This window comes from Hemitrygon akajei, chromosome 3, assembly GCF_048418815.1.
Source record: "Hemitrygon akajei chromosome 3, sHemAka1.3, whole genome shotgun sequence".
Taxonomy (NCBI): domain Eukaryota; kingdom Metazoa; phylum Chordata; class Chondrichthyes; order Myliobatiformes; family Dasyatidae; genus Hemitrygon; species Hemitrygon akajei.
Window position 1 is genome coordinate 147,094,413 of NC_133126.1, and position 20,038 is coordinate 147,114,450.

The 20,038-nt window shown below is 38.6% G+C and overlaps 1 protein-coding gene across 3 annotated transcripts in view; it reads right to left on the bottom strand.

Moving 5' to 3' along the window:
• si (sucrase-isomaltase) overlaps positions 1–20,038 on the bottom strand; it is a 185,206-nt gene that overhangs the window by 79,470 nt on the left and 85,698 nt on the right. For all 3 annotated transcript variants that reach the window (XM_073041017.1, XM_073041016.1, XM_073041015.1), the window contains 5 exons: positions 19,003–19,127; positions 18,793–18,881; positions 18,276–18,325; positions 8,346–8,519; positions 3,598–3,741 (listed from right to left, as the gene is read on the bottom strand). In XM_073041017.1, coding sequence (XP_072897118.1) covers positions 3,598–3,741; positions 8,346–8,519; positions 18,276–18,325; positions 18,793–18,881; positions 19,003–19,127 — 582 coding nt within the window. The remainder of the gene's footprint in view (positions 1–3,597; positions 3,742–8,345; positions 8,520–18,275; positions 18,326–18,792; positions 18,882–19,002; positions 19,128–20,038) is intronic.

Sequence of the window (20,038 nt, forward strand, 5' to 3'; positions counted from 1 at the left end):
GGTCAGCTGTCTTTATAGCATGATTGACCTATCTTGGCTCCCATCCAGTCTTTCCTGGAAGTCAGTGGCGAACCAGATGTTGCTTGCACCATACACCAGGGTGCCCTCTTCAGTTATCTGATGAGCTAACCGGAGCCTTTAGGATAAAAGGAATCACACAAACCTAACTAAGCACCTGTAGTAAGGTGCATACTATCATACACCATGAAGAATGCTATTGTGTGTAATGATGCCCTGGTATTGCTAATTTAAAAGAGTTAAAAGGAACTTACATATTCTGGAACTGAGGTAAAATTTGCTCTCTAACTGCAACTCATGAAAGGGGGTTATTCCTCCCTGAACCAGGAACAATAGTTCAGAAAAGTCATAGCCAACCAAATTAAATAAACATAGTACAGAGCCTCACCTAAACCATCATGCCAAGCACTGCAAGTCCTGCCTAATTTTTTATGATATAATCAAAAACAATGATAACTTTGCAAACACAATTAGTAATAGTGTGCAATTATCTGTTAAAACATGATCTTGTTAGAACTATGCAAGCCATTCTCACATTTTACCTTTTTCTTCAAATAAACCTTTAATAAAAAGAATCACAGTGTCATATAGCACAGAATCAGGCCTTTTGGCTCCATTCATTCCTGAGCTACCGGTAATTCCATTCACCTAAGTTTGACCTATTATCCCTCCAAACCTCTATACCTATGAAACCTATCCAAATATCTTTTAAACATTGTAATTTTTCCCATCCATACCACCATTTCTGGCAGTTCATTCCATATATCCACTACCCTCTACATGAAAACTGTGTCCTTCTGGTCCCCATTAAATCACGCTCCTCTCACCTTAAACTTAAGCCCTCTAGTTGCACACTCCCTTAGCCTGGTAAAAAGACTGTGATCATCCACTTAGCGAAAGCCCTCAGGATTTTATAAACCTCTATAAGGTCATCTCTTGAGGCTGATTTAAACTTGTGCGTCACATCTGAGCCGTAGGTACCGCGTACCCTACGCCGTAGGGTGACGTGCACCTCCCTGAAGATGTAACTTACGCATTGCAGTGACGCAGACCGCAACAACTGTGATTGGTCCGCTTGGTAGCATTGCATTTCTTCCTACGCATTTCCGGTTGCTTCTTCTCCGCCATGTCTGTACACCGATGCAAAATAGATGAACCAAATCATCAAATCTACCTGCCGACATTCGAAAATGTTTGAAATACATTTCTTCGTCCATGTCTCTCATGAAGAAACTCAACACAGTGGCATAGAAACCCTACCGCCAACTAGTGTTTTGGTGCACACCAATGCATGCTCGCTACAGCATAGAGCCTACACAGAAGAGAAAAATCAGGTCTACAGCATAGCCCATACGCACAAGTATAAATCAGCTCCTTCACTGCAGGGAAAACAGTGCTAGTCTATCCAGGTCTCTCCTCTTAGCTCAAGCCCTCAAGTTCTGGCCACAACCTTTGTAGATCTTTTCTGTGTTGAGATTGAATCACTCTGCAAAGATTTCCTTTGCTGCATTAAATGTTCATCACTGAAGACACTGCAAAGATGTGATTTGATCCTTCACATATTACCCCAGTGATCTGCACAGTCAAAGCAAACCTGACATCTGTATCTGAATTTTGGGAACCATGCTGTGCAGAACTATTGGGTAATTGTTCTACCAGAGGAGCTCTGAGTGCTCCTTGCAAAACATACATCTGTTGGATGCACAAGAAATCTTTGATTACCTTGGCAACAGCTAGTTAGTTAGAAACCACAAAATGATGTATGTAAGACATTAGATACTACTTGACAATTGTCTTCAACTGCAGCCTGAAACCATGGAAGCAGTTTTCCTGGTAGATGGTGTGAAACTTTGACTTTTGAATTCCAGTTTTTTGCCTACAGAAATGCAACTGATAAGTAATTACTTTTATGTTTCATTTTGGAAGCTACAAGATAGAATTTCAAGAATATCAGAATCAGGTTTATTATCACTGGCATGTGATGTGAACTTTGTTAACTTATCAGCAGCAGTTCAATGCAATACATAACATAGTACAGAAAAATATAATAATAAATAAAATAAAAAACAATATTAAATAAATAAATCAATTACAGTATACGTACATTGTATAGATTTTTCAAAAACATGCAAAAACAGAAATACTGTATATTTTAAAAAAGTGAGGTAGTGTACAAGGGTTCAATGTCCATTTAGGAATTGGATGGTGATGGGAAAGAAGCTGTTCCTGAATTGCTGAGTGTGTGCCTTCAGGCTTCAGTACTTCCTACCTGATGGTAACAGTGAGAAAAGGGCATGCCCTGGATGCTGAAGTTCCTTAATAATGGACGCTGCCTTTCAGAGACACCACTCCCTGAAGACATCTTGGGTACTTTGTTGCCTAATACCCAAGATGGAGCCGACTAGATTTACAATCTTCTGCAGCTTCTTTCGGTCCTGTGCTGTAGCCCCTCCCTCCCATACCAGATGGTAATGCAGCCTGTCAGAATGCACTCCATGGTACATCTACAAAAGTTTTTGAGTGTATTTGTTGACATGTCAAATCTCTTCAAACTCCTAATGAAGTATAGTCACTGTGTTGCCTTCTTTATAAATACATCTATATACTTGAACCAGGTTCGATCTTCAGAGACCTTGACACCCAGGAACATGAAACTGCTCACTCTCTCCACTTCTGATCCCTCTATGAGGATTGGTTGTGTTCCTTCATCTTACCCTTCCTGAAGTCCACAATCAGCTCTTTCATCTTATTGATCTTGAGTGCCAGATTGTTGCTGCGGCACCACTCCACTAGTTGGCATATTGCACTCCTGTACACCCTCCCATCACCACCTAAGACTCTACCAACAATAGTTGTATCGTCAGCAAATTTATAGATGGTATTTGAGCTATGCCTAGCCACACAGTCATGTATAGAGCAGTGGGCTAAGCACACACCCCTGAGGTGCGCCAGTGTTGATCGTCAGCGAGGAGGAGATATTATCACCAATCCGCATAGATTGTGGTCTTCCAGTTAGGAAGTTGAGGATCCAATTGCAGAGGGAGGTATAGAGGCCCAGGTTCTGCAACTTCTGAATCAGGATTGTGGAAATGATGGTATTAAATGCTGAGCTATAGTTAATGAACAGCATCCTGACATAGGTGTTTGTGTTGTCCAGGTGGTCTAAAGCCGTGTGGAGAGCCATTAAGATTGTATCTGCCATTGACCTATTGTGTTAATAGGCAAACTGCAATGGGTCCAGGTCCTTGATGAGGCAGGAATTCAGTCTAGTCATGACCAACCTCTCAAAGCATTTCATCACTATCAGTGTGAGTGCTACCGGGATAGTCATTAAGGCATTATTCTTCTTAGGCACTGGTATAATTGGTGCCTTTTTGAAGCAAGTGGAAACTTTCCCCTGTAGCAGAGGTTGAAAATGTCCTTGAATACTCCCACTAGTTGGTTGGCAAAAGTTTTCAGAGCCTTACCTGGTACAATGACAGGCTCACATTGCAAAGGTTAACAATACTTAAGCAAATATGTGTAAGTTCAACCAGCTTTCTCCTCCTCTCAAAATATGCATTTTCTTGAATTACTTACAGCCCATATACAGCCTTGCTCATTGCAGAGAGTTTCATTTACATTATCTTCTGGATAACAGTCCACTCTTACAAACTTCGAAGAGGTCCACTGCACTGAATATGACTTTCCAAATGCAAGATGCAAACCTATAAACTGAGCAACCTATGGAAAGAAAAATATTTTCAGTTCAACATTTATTTAGCGGTCGATTATTACTGTCCTAGTTAGAATATTAGTGTTAACAGTTTTAATTATTGCTTTTCAAGCATTATCAAGATTATTTTTTGTTGCTTTAATAATATTTTGTTCTGAAATCTTCAGTATAACTTCTTCTGAACACCTATTTTGATATGATTCTTGACAGGCTATTCAATATTCCTGCTCTTTTTAAAAAAAACTTTGCAAAAGCACCCACTCAGGTAAATCATGAAGGTGAATTTAGTCCATATTCTCCACCATTAGTAGCTTTACTAATAGTGGTTTTCACATTGTGAACTGTTGTCCAGTATGACTAAGATGTGCACAATAGTTTTAAATTAAATAGTTGTCTTGCTGAGTAAAATTGATTGGTGAACCTGCAATCTATCTACCTATATATCTATCTATCTATATATATATATATATCTATAACTATATAATCTACCTCCTTTACCTCTGTACCATCACTAATAATAGCCATAGTTCCAATATCCAATGTTCGTGTCATTGTTCTCAGAAAGTACTGCTGCTGCCACTATATTCACATTATGTTGCTTTAACGAAAACCCAGTGAGCAGATACTCCACTTTAAACACAACAGATTCTTCAGGTGCGGGAAATTCAGAGCAACACAGACAAAACGCTGGAAGAACTCAGGAGGTCAGGCAGCTTCTAGAGAAATGAACAAACAGTTGAAGTTTCAGGCTGAGACCCTTCGTCAAGACTGGAAAGGAAGGAGGAAGAAGTCGGATTAGTAAGGTGGACAGAGGGGAAGGAGTTTAAGTTAGAAGCTGATAGGTGCTGACAGGTGGCTGGGGAGGGGGGAGCTAAGTAAGAAGCTGGGAGCTAATAGGTGGGAAATGGTAAAGGGCTGGAAAAGAAGGAATCTGACAGGAGAGGAGAGTACAGCACAGGAAAAAAGGAAGGAGTGGCACCAGGCACAGATGATAGAAGAGAAGAGGTAAAATGGGAGAGGCCAATATGTGGAATAGATAAAGGGGGAAGGATGATGGGGAATAACTACCACAAGGTGGAGAAATTGATATTTATGCCATCAGGTCGGAGGCTATCAGACGCAATGTGAGGTGCTGCTCCTTCACCCTGGGAATGGCCTCGTCATAGCTTTAGTGAAGGCCAACCTTCTCTAAAGACCGACATGTCGGAATGGGAATGGGGGATGGAATTAAAATAATTGGCCACTGGGAAATCCTGCAGAGGAAGAAAAAGTGCTCAAGAAAGCTGTCCCCTAATTTATGCTTGGTCTCACCAGTACAGATGAGGCTGTATCGTGAGACTGGATAGGTGAAGTGCTGCCTCACCTGGATGGACTGTTTGGGATCCTGAATGGAGGTGAGGGAGGAGGTGAATGAGCAGGGGCAGCACTTTTCCCACTTGTAGGAATAACTACCAGGAGGGAGATTTGTGGGGTGGGATGAATGGACAAGGGATTCACAGATGGAGCAATCCCTGCAGAAAGCGGGCAAGATGTGTTTGGTCATAGGATCTTTTTGGAGATGTTAGTTGCAGAGAATGTTGTTTTGGATGTGGATACTCATGGGGTGGTAAATGAAGACAAGAGCAACTTTATCCCTGATAAGATGGTGGTAAGATGGCATGAGGGCGGATGTTCAGGAAAAGTAGGAGATGTAGGTGAGGGCAGCATCAATGGTGGAAAAAAGGAAACCCGATTCTTTAGAAAAGTAGAACATCTTCGAAAGCCTCATCCTGGGAACAGATGCAGCTGAGATGAAGAAGTTGAGAAAAGGGAATGATATTTTTACAGGAGACTGGGTAGAAAGAGTTATAATCAAGATAGCCATGGAGTCAGTAGGTATATAAAGTAGATATATGAAGTAGATATATAAAGTAGATATATGAACAAAGAAAGACCAAGAAAGGGGAGGCAGGTATCAGAAATGGACCAAGTGAATTTAAGGGCAGGGTAGAAGATGGAGGGAAAGTTGACAGGATTGACAAGCTCAGAATGAGCACATGAAGCAGCACCAATGCAGCCATCAATGTAGCGCAGAAAGAGTTGGAGAGTATTACTAGGGAAGACTTGGAACAATTGTTTTATGTAGCCAGTGAAAAAGCAGGCATAGTTGGGACCCATGCAGGTTCCCATGGCTACACCTTATGTTTGGAGAAAGTGGGAGGAACCAAAAGAGAAATTGTTGAGATACTCCACCTTACTATTTTTCCTGACAAAACCTATGTAACAGAGGAAATCCAGCTTATGAGGACCGAAACAAATATCCTTAATTTTAACATTAATGTAATGATAAAGTCATGGTATATATTAGGAAAATGTATTCTTCACTGGCAAAATAGATTAATACATACAAAAGATCAATTGCTGAAAGACGTGCATCAATTTTATAAAATAATATATTCAATATAATGATAGATTATCTTGTTAAGGAACTGTACATAATTAGCTTCCAATTCATACTTTGTGGCTAGTGAAATCAGTCCTTGGTTGTGGGACATTCAGGTATTGTTCCATTGAAACTACATTGTTAAATATGTGTTCCTGCCACTTAAGGCACAGTTCAGGAGAGATCTGCTTTGTCACTTAACCTTCTAGATAGTTGTATATTAATAGGGCTATCAGTCAAAACTGTAATAAAGGGGGAAACAGACACCAGCACTGATTATTCAAAGGAGTTCTGCTAGTTGAGATATGTAAGTACTGCAAATCCATACCTCTGTAAATTTACCTAACTATATTCAAAATGTTAAAGTTAAGTGGGTGATTGAAGCAATCAAAACTGTAGTTAATCATTTATTGTGTTGAAGAAGTATAAAACGTTGTGGCCCGAGAATGAGATACTCTTGGGTTCTCCTGGATTCTCTCTCCTGGAGGTTTGCTCCATTCATAGACTTTTACAGCCTACATGTGACTCAGTGTTTGTCAGTCACAGCAATCTTAACCCTTTATTGAACAAAAGAATGTAAGGAAATATTTTAGAGTATACAATTATAGAACAAATTGCATCCCATGATTTCCTGTTAAAGCAAGTTAAAATTTAGGAAGTATATTGATTTTTTTCCAGAAAAATTCTAATTATTCTGTTGTTTCAAACACAATGTCCACAATAAAAATGATATAACACCAATCTTACTAACATTAATTTAGTAAGGGTAACATTGAATTTATCATACCTTAAGTTGTATATTACAAGCAGTACTTACACACACATACACACAAACACTAACTTTGAAGCATTTAGAATCATAGAGTAGTACATTACATAAATAAGCCCTTCAGCCCATCTAGTCCATGCTGACCTGTTATTCTGCCTGGTCCCATTGACCCCCACCCAGATAACAGCAATCCATTCCATTCCCATCCATGTACATATCCAAACTTCTCTTTATTCAAGTTTCATGTTGTAAATGAACCTGCATCCATTATTTCTGCCAGCAGCTTTTGCCACACTCTCACCACCCTCTGTGAAGAAGGTCCCCCTCAGAATTCCCTTGAAATATTTCACCTTTCATCCTTAACTGATGACCTCTACTTCTAGTCTCACCTAATTTGAGTGGAAAAACCTGTTTGCATTAATTCTATCCATACCACTCATAATTTTGTATATATCTACCAAATCTCCCTTATTTTCCTGCCCTGCCGGGAATAAAGTCTAACCTATTCAACCTTCCCCTATAACTCAGGTCCTCAAGTCCTAGTAATGTCCTTGTAAATCCTTGCAAATTTTTGCTGTACTCTTTTAATATTATTGATATTTTTCCTGTAGGTAGATAAGTTGACAACAGAAATGTACACAATACTCCAAAACTGGTCTCAACAAAATATTATACAACTTCAACATAACATCCCAACTCCTGTACTCAATATTCTGATTTATGAAAGCCAATGTTCCATAATTTCTCTTTATGAACCTATTTGTAAGGCCACTTTCAAGGAATTATGATCTGTGTTCCCAGATCCCTTTCTACTGCACTCCTCAGTGCAGTACCATTCACTGTGTATGTCCTACCCCGATTTGTCCTCCCAAAGTGCAACACCTCACACTTGTACATATTAACTCCCATCGACAACTTTTCAACATATTTTTCTAGCTGGTCCAAATACCACTGCAAGCATTGTTGGCCTTCCTTGCTGTCCACTATTACCCAATTTTGGTGTCAACCACATATTTGCTGAACTACATTATCATCTGAATCATTGATATAGATGACGAACAACAATGGACTTATCACTGATCCTTGCAGCACACTGTTAGTCACTGATCTCCAGTCAGAGAGGCACCATTCTGATACCACTCTCTGGTTTCTCTCGCTAAGCCAACGTTGAATCCAAATTTTCGGTGTTACCATCATCCCCCATAGGTTAATTTTTTTTTACTTTGAATCTAATCTTGTGATGCCACAAGGCTTGAGTGCAGTGTTATGCCTGCAATCAACTAACTAGCTCTGAAAATGATCCAATGGAACAACATTAAGTTGTCACTACCTATTACACCGAAGAAATATAGTAACTCATGCAGTAACAAAAACAAAATGAAAGATCAACCACTTTGCAATTATAAGGATGCTTGCATTACCTTAGTTTTTGCACTATACTTGATATTTTCAGGTGGTAAAATTGTGACTTGAGCATCCTGAGTGATATTGACTGATGTTGGAATAGTCTCCATGCCAAGAATTCTTATTTCTTCAAACTTAAGGTTGTTTGGATCAGTGTATCCGTTCTTCACTACTTCGATGTTCAGAGTACTCTAAAAGAAACCAAAGAAACTATTAAACACACAGTAATTTCCATTATTCTTTAACAAGATAGCAGAGTGGTACCCAAGCAACCATCTATCCTGGGTTGCTTTGTTCAACAAAAGCAATAACCTTCTTTTTGTCTACTAAAACAGCAACCATTAAACAAAGTCAATCAGAAAATTCCAATATCAATTTCAATCAAATTTTTCTACGTTAATGACCCCATTTTTACTGTAACAGAGTACTGCATTTGAACAAAGGGGCAGAATACTGTTATAAGGCACTGGATCTTATTGTGCCACTTTCAGCTACATTTGCTCTTGTGTTTTCACATTTTTCCTCTGCTTGCTGAGAATTTTGCATTGAGGGAAATAGGGCACCTGGATTGAATGCATTTAACAAGCTACAGTGCATCTTAACAAGGACATACGACCAAACAAGACGAGAACTGAAAACGAATAGCAGAGTAGGTGAATTTATATTCAAAACAGAATCAGCAAAATAAATAATAAGGGCAAAAGAAAGATTGTATAATCAAAGACTGAATGGGAAACTGAGAAGTAGAATAAGATACTTCAATTAAAAAATTTCCAGGAGTGCCTGAAGGTGGAATCAGATTCCACACTGGTTCATTTCAACTCCCAGTGCAGGCAGGGTTGATTAGCATAATTAGTAGCTACCATATTGTTTAAATGAATACTTCCACTTGACAGGAGCCTAGTGACAACTGAAGACTTAGTTCACATTTAGTTTGTATTGTGCAAATGAGGGGAATATACTATTTAATAGCAAACTCATCTCTAAACTCCAAGACCTGAGTCTCGTCTCCCCCCTTTGCAAATGAATTATTTTTCACCTGACCAAAAGATTACAATCAAAGAGGATAGGTAGCAACACATCTACCACAATTATCTTCAGCAGTGCTCCACAAGGTTGTGTCCTTGGCCCCCTACTCTACTCCCTACGTACTCATGACAGTGTGGCCAGATTCTTTTCTAACTCTATCTGTAAAACATTGCAGATGGAACCACCGTGGTGGGCCAAACATGAGATAACAATGATTTGGAGTACAGGAAGGAGAAAGAGAGCATCATGACTGGAACCTAGAGCCACATCCCTCGATGCCAGTAAAACAAAAGAACTGGTCATTGATCTCAAGAGGGAACAGTGCACCCACTCCTGCTTACATCAGTGGTGCTAGGGTCAAGAGACCTGAAAGTTCCTCAGAGTGAGCACCATCAGAAGATACAAAGGCCTTAAAAGAATATACTACTGGGCTCAAAGTCAACGTCTATCCTATTGTCATAAGACTATTTAAGAGTTCTCTAGTATAATAAGATGGACTCCTGCCTTTTTCAGAACTCCTCCTTTCAACTTGCACCACACTTCCTTTGTAATGGTAACAATACTTTATTTTCTATTCTGTCATTCTTTCACCTTATACTACCTCAATGCACTGTTGTCATGAAATTACCTCTATGGATGACATGCAAGACAAACTATTTTCACTGTACATTGCTGCATGTGACAATAGTAAACAAATTTACCAGTTTACCAAGTATTTACCAATTTTTGTCAACAGTACGGCAGATAATGAGATGACAGTTTTACAAAACTAAAATTGCAGAAGAAAGATAGAACAGCGCAGGCCTTTCTGCCCAGGGTATTCTGCTGACCTTTTAACCAGCTCCAATATCAATATAATGCCTCCTTTCCACGCAATCCTTTATTTTTCTTTCAAATCTGTGCCTACTTAAGAGTCACTCAAATGTGTCTATTGTATCTGGCTCTTCCACCACTCCCAGCAACACATTCTACACACCAACCAGTCTCTTGTTATAAAAATAAGCCTACCCCTGAAAATTATGCCCTCTCATACTAACGATTTCCACCCTGGCTGTCCATTCTATCAACCGCTCTTATCATCTTATATACTTTTCTATTCTCATTGAAGCGACTTGATGGAGGCGCGTAAGAGAGTTGCTGTGCCATTTGTCTTTAAGAGTCACTATTACTTCATGTATTGCTGTTTAGTCCCTTTAAGGCATTTCAATGAAATTAGGGAAAAATGGTCAAGTACCACAATGTCAGACTGTGAGCTGGTCTCATGGATCCAGTAAATCCCAATCATTTTTTATTTAAATTGCTAACCCACACAATCAGAGCTTTATTTGGAGAGCTTATTGAAGGTGCAAGTACTTCAGAATTGAAGCAGTTAGCAATCTCTCAGAATGGTGTGCTAACTTTAATGATAATTGACCTGTATGTGTTGATAGAAGTGGCCAGTTTTTCAATCATACGCAGGAAGAAATTGCTAGATCTGATTCACAGGATAAATGATGTAACATGAACCAACAGTAGTAAGGATGTGGCGAACCAATTACAACGGCAGACAGAGAATGCCTGCCAAAAGGCCAATGTTACAATAGTCATGGGGGATTTCATGCAGGTGGATTGGGAATCCAGGAGAGGGATTTTCTAGTGTGTCTATGAGCTGACTTTTTAAGAGCAGCTTGTAGTTAAGCCCACTAGGAGATCAGTTATTCTAGATTGGGTGCTGTGCAATGAACCAGAATTGATTAGAGAGCTTAAAATAAAAGAGCCCTTGGGGGAAAAGGATTATAATATGATTGAATTCACCCTGAAATTTGGAAGGAGAAGCTAAAGTCAGATGTATCAGTCTTACAGTGGAGTAAAGGGAATTACATAGGCATGAGAGAGGAGCTGGCCAGAATTAATAGGAAAAGAACACTGGCAGGGATGATGGCAAAGTAGCAACAGCTGAAATTTCTGGAAGCAATTTGGAAGGCACGGGATATATACATTCCAAATAGGAAGAAGCATTCTTAAGGAAAGATGGCACAGCCATGGCTGACAAGAGAAGTCAAAGCCAACATAAAAGTGGCAGAGAGGTCATATAATAGAGCAAAAACTGGTGGGAAGTTAGAGGATTGGGAACATTGTAAAAACAAACAGAAGGGAAATAAGAAAGTCATTAAGAAGGTAAAGATGGAATACGAAAGTAAGCTAGCTAATAAAATGAAAGAGGATACCAAAAGTTTCTTCAGATACATAAAGTATAAAAGAGAAGCGAGAGAGGATATCGGACCTCTGGAAAATGATGGTGGAGTGGTAGTCATGGGGGACGAACTGAGTAGGTATTTTGCATCAGTCTTCACTGCGGAAGACACTGGCAGTATGTGGAATTTTCAGTTGTCAGGGGTTATGAAGTGTGTGAAGTTACTATAAAGTTAGAGAAGGTTCTTGGGAAACTATGAAACTAGCTAAGTCAACTGTACCAGATGGTGGACAGCCAGGGTTCTGAAAGAGGTGGCTGAAGAGATCGTGGAGGTATTAGTAATAACCTTTCAACAATCACTAGATTCTGGAATGTTTCCAGAAGAATGGAAAATGACACTCCATTCTTCATGTCACTCCACTCCTGCATTTGCTTAACATTAGCATTACATGCCCATCACCAGCAGACATCCAGAAAATATTGCACCAAGAAGCCCCAGCAAAGCTGACATTCTTGGGCTCGTCACAGTGGATGAAGTTATGCTTTGGCAAGAAGGGAAAGTATTATTATCGCTGATTAAACATCCCGGTCTCAGTCGTCAAGATAAAAATAATTCTTTAGGAAATTATCTGACTCTTTTATCTGTACCCTTAAATACTTCCAGATTGTAAGTATTTAATAGACCATTGAAAAGCAGAGAAAAAAATTATTTAAGTTCCTTTCAGGTAATAAAGAGAATTTTGCATGCATTATGAAGTGATAATGACAGGAATTTTTAAGTATCTTCAAACAATGACTCTGAACAAAGAACTCATAATGCATTCAAAGTCTCTTTCCTTCTTTGTATGCTCTGTGTCTAGTTAAGATGTTCAACTATTTGTGCAGTAGAAAAATATTAGCTTAAACTTAGAAACATAGTTGTGTAAGACTATAATAGTTGGAGTTCCATAAGCCACATTTAAAATAGGTAAAGTAAAGGGCAAAGCAATAGAATCGAAGATAAAAATTTCTGGACTGGAAATTACTTTATTACAATGAGGTGGTGAAAATGGACAACATCAGATTTAATTCATTGGAAAAGAAGGCAGCTCAAACTTTGGCTTAGTAACAGCAAAGATACTGAATGTGTGATGGAGAAATGATGATAGCGATAGCTCTGGTAAATATAACAGTGGCAAAAGTCTCCTAGGACAGTTACAAATTCCATACTCCATTGACTCCTGCATTCTAGGCACTTTCTAGCAGAATTTCAAGTGACCATTTTAGTGGTACTTCACATGTCCCATGTCAGGTTGTGGAAGTTTGGAGAGGGATCAGCAACACCACTTCCCACCCCAACACCCAAATTATGTGGTGCTGTCCTTCAGACCGTGCATTAAGTGAAACCAGTAACCTGATGAAGGGTCTCGACCCAAAATGTTGACAGTTCATTTCCCTCCATGGATGTTGAAGTTCCTCCAGCATTTTATATGTGTTGTTAAAACAGTACATCTGATGGTAAGGAGGGTTACTTATAAAATATTCACTTTTGGAAGATAAATTTCTGAATAGACAATAGGTGCAGAAGTAGACCATTCGGCCCTTCGAGCCTGCACTGCCATTTTGAGATCATGGCTGATCATCTACTATCAATTGCTGGTTCCTGCCTTGTCCCCATATCCCTTGATTCCCCTATCCATAAGATACCTATCTAGCTCCTTCTTGAAAGCATCCAGAGAATTGGCCTCCGCTGCCTTCCGAGGCAGTGCATTCCAGACCCCCACAACTCTCTGGGAGAAGAAGGTTTTCCTTAACTCTGTCCTAAATGACCTACACCTTATTCTCAAACCATGCCCTCTGGTACTGGATTCTCCCAGCATCTGGAACATATTTCCTGCCTCTATCTTGTCCAATCCCTTAATAATCTTATATGTTGCAATCAGATCCCCTCTCAATCTCCTTAATTCCAGCATGTACAAGCCCAGTCTCTCTAACCTCTCTGCGTAAGACAGTCCTGACATCCCAGGAATTAACCTTGTGAACCTACGCTGCACTTCCTCTACAGCCAGGATGTCCTTCCTTAACCCTGGAGACCAAAACTGTACACAGTACTCCAGGTGTGGTCTCACCAGGGCCCTGTACAAATGCAAGAGGATTTCCTTGCTCTTGTACTCAATTCCCTTTGTAATAAAGGCCAACATTCCATTAGCCTTCTTCACTGCCTGCTGCACTTGCTCATTCACCTTCAGTGACTGATGAACAAGGACTCCTAGATCTCTTTGTATTTCTCCCTTACCTAACTTTACACCATTCAGATAATAATCTGCCTTCCTGTTCTTACTCCCAAAGTGGATAACCTCACACTTATTCACATTAAACGTCATCTGCCAAGTATCTGCCCACTCACCCAACCTATCCAAGTCACCCTGAATTCTCCTAACATCCTCATCACATGCAACACTGCCACCCAGCTTAGTATCATCAGCAAACTTGCTGATGTTATTCTCAATGCCTTCATCTAAATCATTGATGTAAATCGTAAACAGCTGTGGTCCCAATACCGAGCCCTGTGGCACCCCACTAGTCACCACCTGCCATTCCGAGAAACACCCATTCACCGCTACCCTTTGCTTTCTATCTGCCAACCAGTTTTCTATCCATGTCAATGTCTTCCCCCCAATGCCATGAGCTTTGATTTTACCCACCAATCTCCTATGTGGGACCTTATCAAATGCCTTCTGAAAATCGAGGTACACTACATCCACTGGATCTCCTTTGTCTAACTTCCTGGTTACATCCTCAAAAAATTCTAATAGATTAGTCAAGCATGATTTACCCTTGGTAAATCCATGCTGGCTCGGCCCAATCCTATCACTGCTTGATATTTATATTTATGAACAGAAATAATGTAAGATAATGAAAATAGTTGGATGCAGAAGAAATAGCAAAACATGTCAGAGGAGTCAATTCAACATTCATGAGTGCTGGAATCAAAATCATTGGGATCAGAACTGTTCCATTTGGAATATTAATTCAGAGAGCTGGCCATAGGCCACCTTCTTTCTCTGGACCCTTCTATTTTTAGTGAGCTGACAGGCTTGCATCCATTTTATGTGCAAACCTCATGATGTTTCTAGATCTGAACAATGGAAATAGAATTGTCCCCAAAGGCAGTTCCACCATTGGTGAGATGCTCAACACATCCACCTTTCTTTCACACCTCTTCAAGTTTTTTTTGTTTTCAGAATCTATCATTCTCAGATTTAAAATTAACAACTGACCTAGCATCAATAGTCATTTGCAGAAGAGAGTTCCAAACTTCTTCAGCCTTCTGTATAAGTATTTTCTAATTTCACACCTGACAGACTGGCCCTAATTTTTTTGACTATGCCTCCTGGACCAACATTTCCTAGCCAGTGAGATTGTTTCTCTTTATTCTAGCAGTTACCCTTAATTCTAGTTATACTTTAATCAAATCACTCTTTTCTAAATTCCAAGAAACAAAACCACATCTTCAAAAATCTTTTTCCTTAACTCTTTGAGATTAGGCATTATTCTGGTAATTTTATACTTCACCACCTCTGTTGTGCATTTAATATTTGAGTAATCTTGTATATATGTTTTGTTATTTAACCATTCTGGTTAATTTAAATAATTAATTACATGCTACACATATAAATATGTGAATTGCATATGCCATCACACTACCACGTGATACATGTGCCTGGCTTAACATAAATACGAAGTTAGACTCACGTTTCCAATTCCCATGTCTTCCTTTGAATTAGTTTTATTTTTTGCAGTTAAAAAAACATAACAACCTCCAAAGCCAATATATTCTTCACAAGCTCACAAGCTCTGGTGCCCAGAGAAAGCAGCAGCACATTTGAGGCATGAATTTTTTTGTGAGCCTTCTTTGCATCAGAAGTAAATATTGCATATTTATATTTAAGAAACTTTTTAAAAGTTTTTTTTGTTTCTCTGAAATGTGTAGTAAGTGTTCTGGAAAAAAAGCTAGTAAGTACTTTTCTTACAACAATCTGAGCTCAGGACTGAAAGAAATTATTTGCAAGAAAGATAGAACTGAGAAAGTCTCTAGGAAACGTGGGAAATACTGAGCAACTCAGGCAATGTCTGTGCAGAAAGAAACAATGGTAACAATTTAGAACAATCAAATTCAGAAGGCAGAATATTTATAAAAATTCCTTTCGTCCCCTCATTCTCCTGCACTCCAGGGAATAAAATCCTAACCTATTCATCCTTTCTTTATACTGCAGCTACCTGCATTATAGCTGTATTCTTTCAAACCATCTAATACCATTCTCTGGCTTCTCCCATTAAATCTCTATTGAATCCAATTAAATACTTCATCATGAATGCCAAGTGACTTAATCTTCTGGAGCAATCTCCCATGTAGAACTTTGTCAATCGCTTTGCTGAAGTCCATGTAGACAACATCTACTGGCTTGACTTCATCAACTTTCATGGTAACCATATAACAATTTATAACCATATAACAATTACAGCATGGAAACAGGCCATCTCGGCCCTTCTAGTCCATGCCAAATGTTTACTCTCACCTAGTCCCACTGACCTGCACTCAGCCCATTCCTTTCCTGTCCATATACCTATCCAATTTTACTTTAAATAAGGACCTAACTTGTTCAACCTTTCTCTGTAACTTAGGTGCTGAATTCCAGGTAACATTTTAGTAAATCTCCTCTGTACTCTATTTTGTAGACATCTTTCCTATAATTCGGTGACCAGAACTGTATACAATACTCCAAATTTGGCCTTACCAATGCCTTTCAACATTACATCCCAAATCCTATACTCAATGCTCTGATTTATAAAGGCCAGCATACCAAAAGCTTTCTTCACCACCCTATCCACATGAGATTCCACCTTCAGGGAACTATGCACCATTATTCCTAGATCATGCTGTTCTACTGCATTCCTCAATGCCCTACCATTTACCATGTATGTCCAATTTTGATTAGTTCTACCAAAATGTAACACCTCACACTTATCAGCATTAAACTCCATCTGCCATCTTTCAGCCCACTCTTCTAACTGGCCTAAATCTCTCTGCAAGCTTTGAAAACCTACTTCATTATCCACAATGCCACCTATCTTAGTATCATCTATATACTTACTAATCCAATTTACCACCCCATCATCCAGATCATTAATGTATATGACAAACAACAGTGGACCCAGTACAGATCCCTGAGGAACACCACTAGTCACCGGCCTCCAACCTAACAAACAGTTATCCACCACTACTCTCCGGCATCTTCCATCCAGCCACAGTTGAATCCATTTTACTAATTCAATATTAACTCCTAAAGATTGAATCTTCCTAACTAACCTTCTGTGTGGAACCTTGTCAAGGGCCTTACTGAAGTCCATGTAGACAACATCCACTGCTTTATCCTTGTCAACTTTCCTAGTAACCTCTTCAAAAAATTCAATAAGAGTTCAATAAGAAACCTGCTTGAAAATCTCTGGAACATTGAATAGACACAACCTTCCATGCACAAAGCCATGTTAATTATCTCCAACCAAGCCCTATCTATCCAAATACTTATATATCCTATCCCTTAGAATACCTTACAATAATTTACCATAACAGACAACAGACTCACTGGCCTATAATATTCCAAGTTCAAATTACTCCATGTACAGTCCCAAGTCTGGCTGTGAACGGAGAAGGGTTGGGCATGGGGCTAGCAACTCTACCCATAGAAAACCAGTGCTACAATGAAAGCTCCAAAGCCCTCATCCCTGGGAGAGGAAGGATCTTCAACTGGGGACTGGCCTTGGACAGCTGGCGACAACAAGAAAGACAGGCCTAGGACAAAGGACTCTGATGAGCCACTGCCAGCGGCCTATGCCCCAGCAGGGGTGATGGGCTTAAGAAGAAGAAGATAATCAAATGCAGAATTGAAACTTGGTAAGTATTTATGGTATTGTAATTGGATGCACTGTTTGAATTTTATTTTATTCTCTAATCTTAACAAGGAGTTAAAATTTGTTTAATTTAAAGCTGCATAAAAGAACAATACTACAATATTTCTAGCCAAATTGGGGATGACTGTGTCATGCTCTCATCGTTCCAGCTTGGCAACCAGTCTATGCAAATAACTTAAATTAATTTTATATATGATATATAGTTTATATTATATTTCATATTAATAAAATATTTTATTTTATATTTTATATTATAATATATACATTGGACTTTCCTGGAGAAATTATTTGTCTCATATTAGGAAAGGTTGCAGCAATTTCTGTAAGATTTCCATTTCCCCTTTCTTCTTAAGAAGACAACACTTGCTTCATTATTGCCTGTGTGTTATATAATAAAACTATTTGTTAGGAGACAAACTGTCTAATCTGATCTGCTTCTGAGTAATATACTGAACTGGTTTTGTCACTAGACACTTTGGTATGTTTTCAAATATTAGAATTTCCATAGAATGGAAAATAAACACATCCTGATACATTTATAGACATTACTAGAAATACAGATCTTCCCTACAAAAAGTGACATTTATTCAGCTTAAACCGATGCAGATACTTCCATAATAAAGACATTTAGATAAGTACATAGTTAGGTGGTGGTTTGAGGGGCTGAAAGAGCCTCTTTCCATTCTCTGTGAAATCTCAGCCATTGTTGCAAAAATGCACATTTCCTAAGTAAACTGGGCAGCAAGATTGTAACAGAATAACTGCATGAGATTGTAATCAAATTAACACTAACCTCCATAACTGTAAATTGACAGTCAATGTAAGCTCCGCTTTCAAAAGTATCTGCAAGGTAAAATAAGTATAGATCACTGTTTAATAATTCCGTGCCTGCATCGGAAGCACTGATGATGGCAATGCGTATTTTGAACTTAAATTAATTATTGTGTTATATTATTGCAATATTTTAAAGCCATTCAGGACGGAACATAAATGCCAAATAAAAAAATCATGATTACATGCAAAATAATTGCATAATCCCAAGGTGAGATTGCTTACCGACCAAGCAATTTCCTAAGCATACTTTAATATTATTTTTAAAAAACACATTCTGGTTATTAAGTATGAGGACTCCAGCAATCCATGTGAAAATAGTTCAGAACAGTAGTTAGAGCCAGAAACAATGGTAACATTTTGAAATGATGTCCATATGCTCCATAACAAATACATATTTCTCTGATCAGATTGGTTTTGTTAAATGTCTAGCATTCAAAGCAACTGTTCACAACATGCTCGGATATCCAATATCATACCTCTGGATTCACCATCATCCCAGAATAACTCTCCATTAGCCTTGCCTTGTTCATCAAGGGCAATGAGGAGACCCAAAGGATTCTTCCGGCTAAAAATGAGAAGAATATTTATCTGATGCAATTCAATGATTGCTTTATTTCTTGGTGATGTTTTAGTCCAACTAGATGAACTTCAGGAAAATATAAGCATAAGAATATGGCTACACCTACCTATAAAATGTAGTATTTGCTGGCTGTTGTGTTGGGAAGATAAATCCCCCTCTGACGTGAAGTCCAAGTTTATCTGCTGGTATATGCATATTCACAAACTGCTTCCGAGAGGTTAGAGCAGCACCCTAATTTAGCAATAAACAAACTTTTTAGTTCAAAGGTGCACTGTGTTGTTGGAATTAATTAATTAGCATGGCACACAGCTGGGAGAACTTAGAAGCACAAGTAAAAATGTAATATTGTTGATCTCAATCTGTACTATACCTTTGCCAGTTCTACTATCAACATTAGTGATTTTCATTTGAAATAGGCATATTTTGATATTATTAGTTACAATATAGAAATGTATGTCAAAACATATTTAAAATAAAGTTAATACTGTCCATTAAATTCAGTTTGGGTATACTTACCAACAATTTATAGGCAAAAATGCTTGAATTCTGTTCATAACTAGCATTCTACTACTGAATACATTACTGAAGGGTTATAATATTGGCTTTCTCTTGCAGGAGATATTATTTTATTATTACAGAGGGCTAAAATTTACTGCAAGTGGTGGTTCATTATTTCTTGCTGATAACCGATGCAGTAAGTAATGACAAGCCCCTGTTAGGTGGCAGGACCTTCCATATTGTGGTGTCATCATGTAGATAGGGTTTTTCCTAGGTGTTTGTAAGACTGATGCATAAAAAGACAGCTAGCTGATGCACAACTCCAATCTAGCCAGCTATCAAACTTGCCATGGCTATTGGACAACTCTGAATGTTCCCAATCTTTAAAATGTCAAAACAAATTCAAAAATTCTTCGAAAAATCAAGGAACATGAAAATTATAAATTGTGATAAAATCAAAGAGTCAAAAATACCTTTAAGTGGCTCAAATCACTTAAGTAAAATGAATTCATTTAGTGACCTTTGAGTTACTTTATACTCTGTTTCTCCACCAGATCTAACTCAAACCAGTTTCAATGGATAGATTCCCAAATTTAACTACTGGATGGTGTATAAAACTTCCACTCCATAACTAAACTCCATGA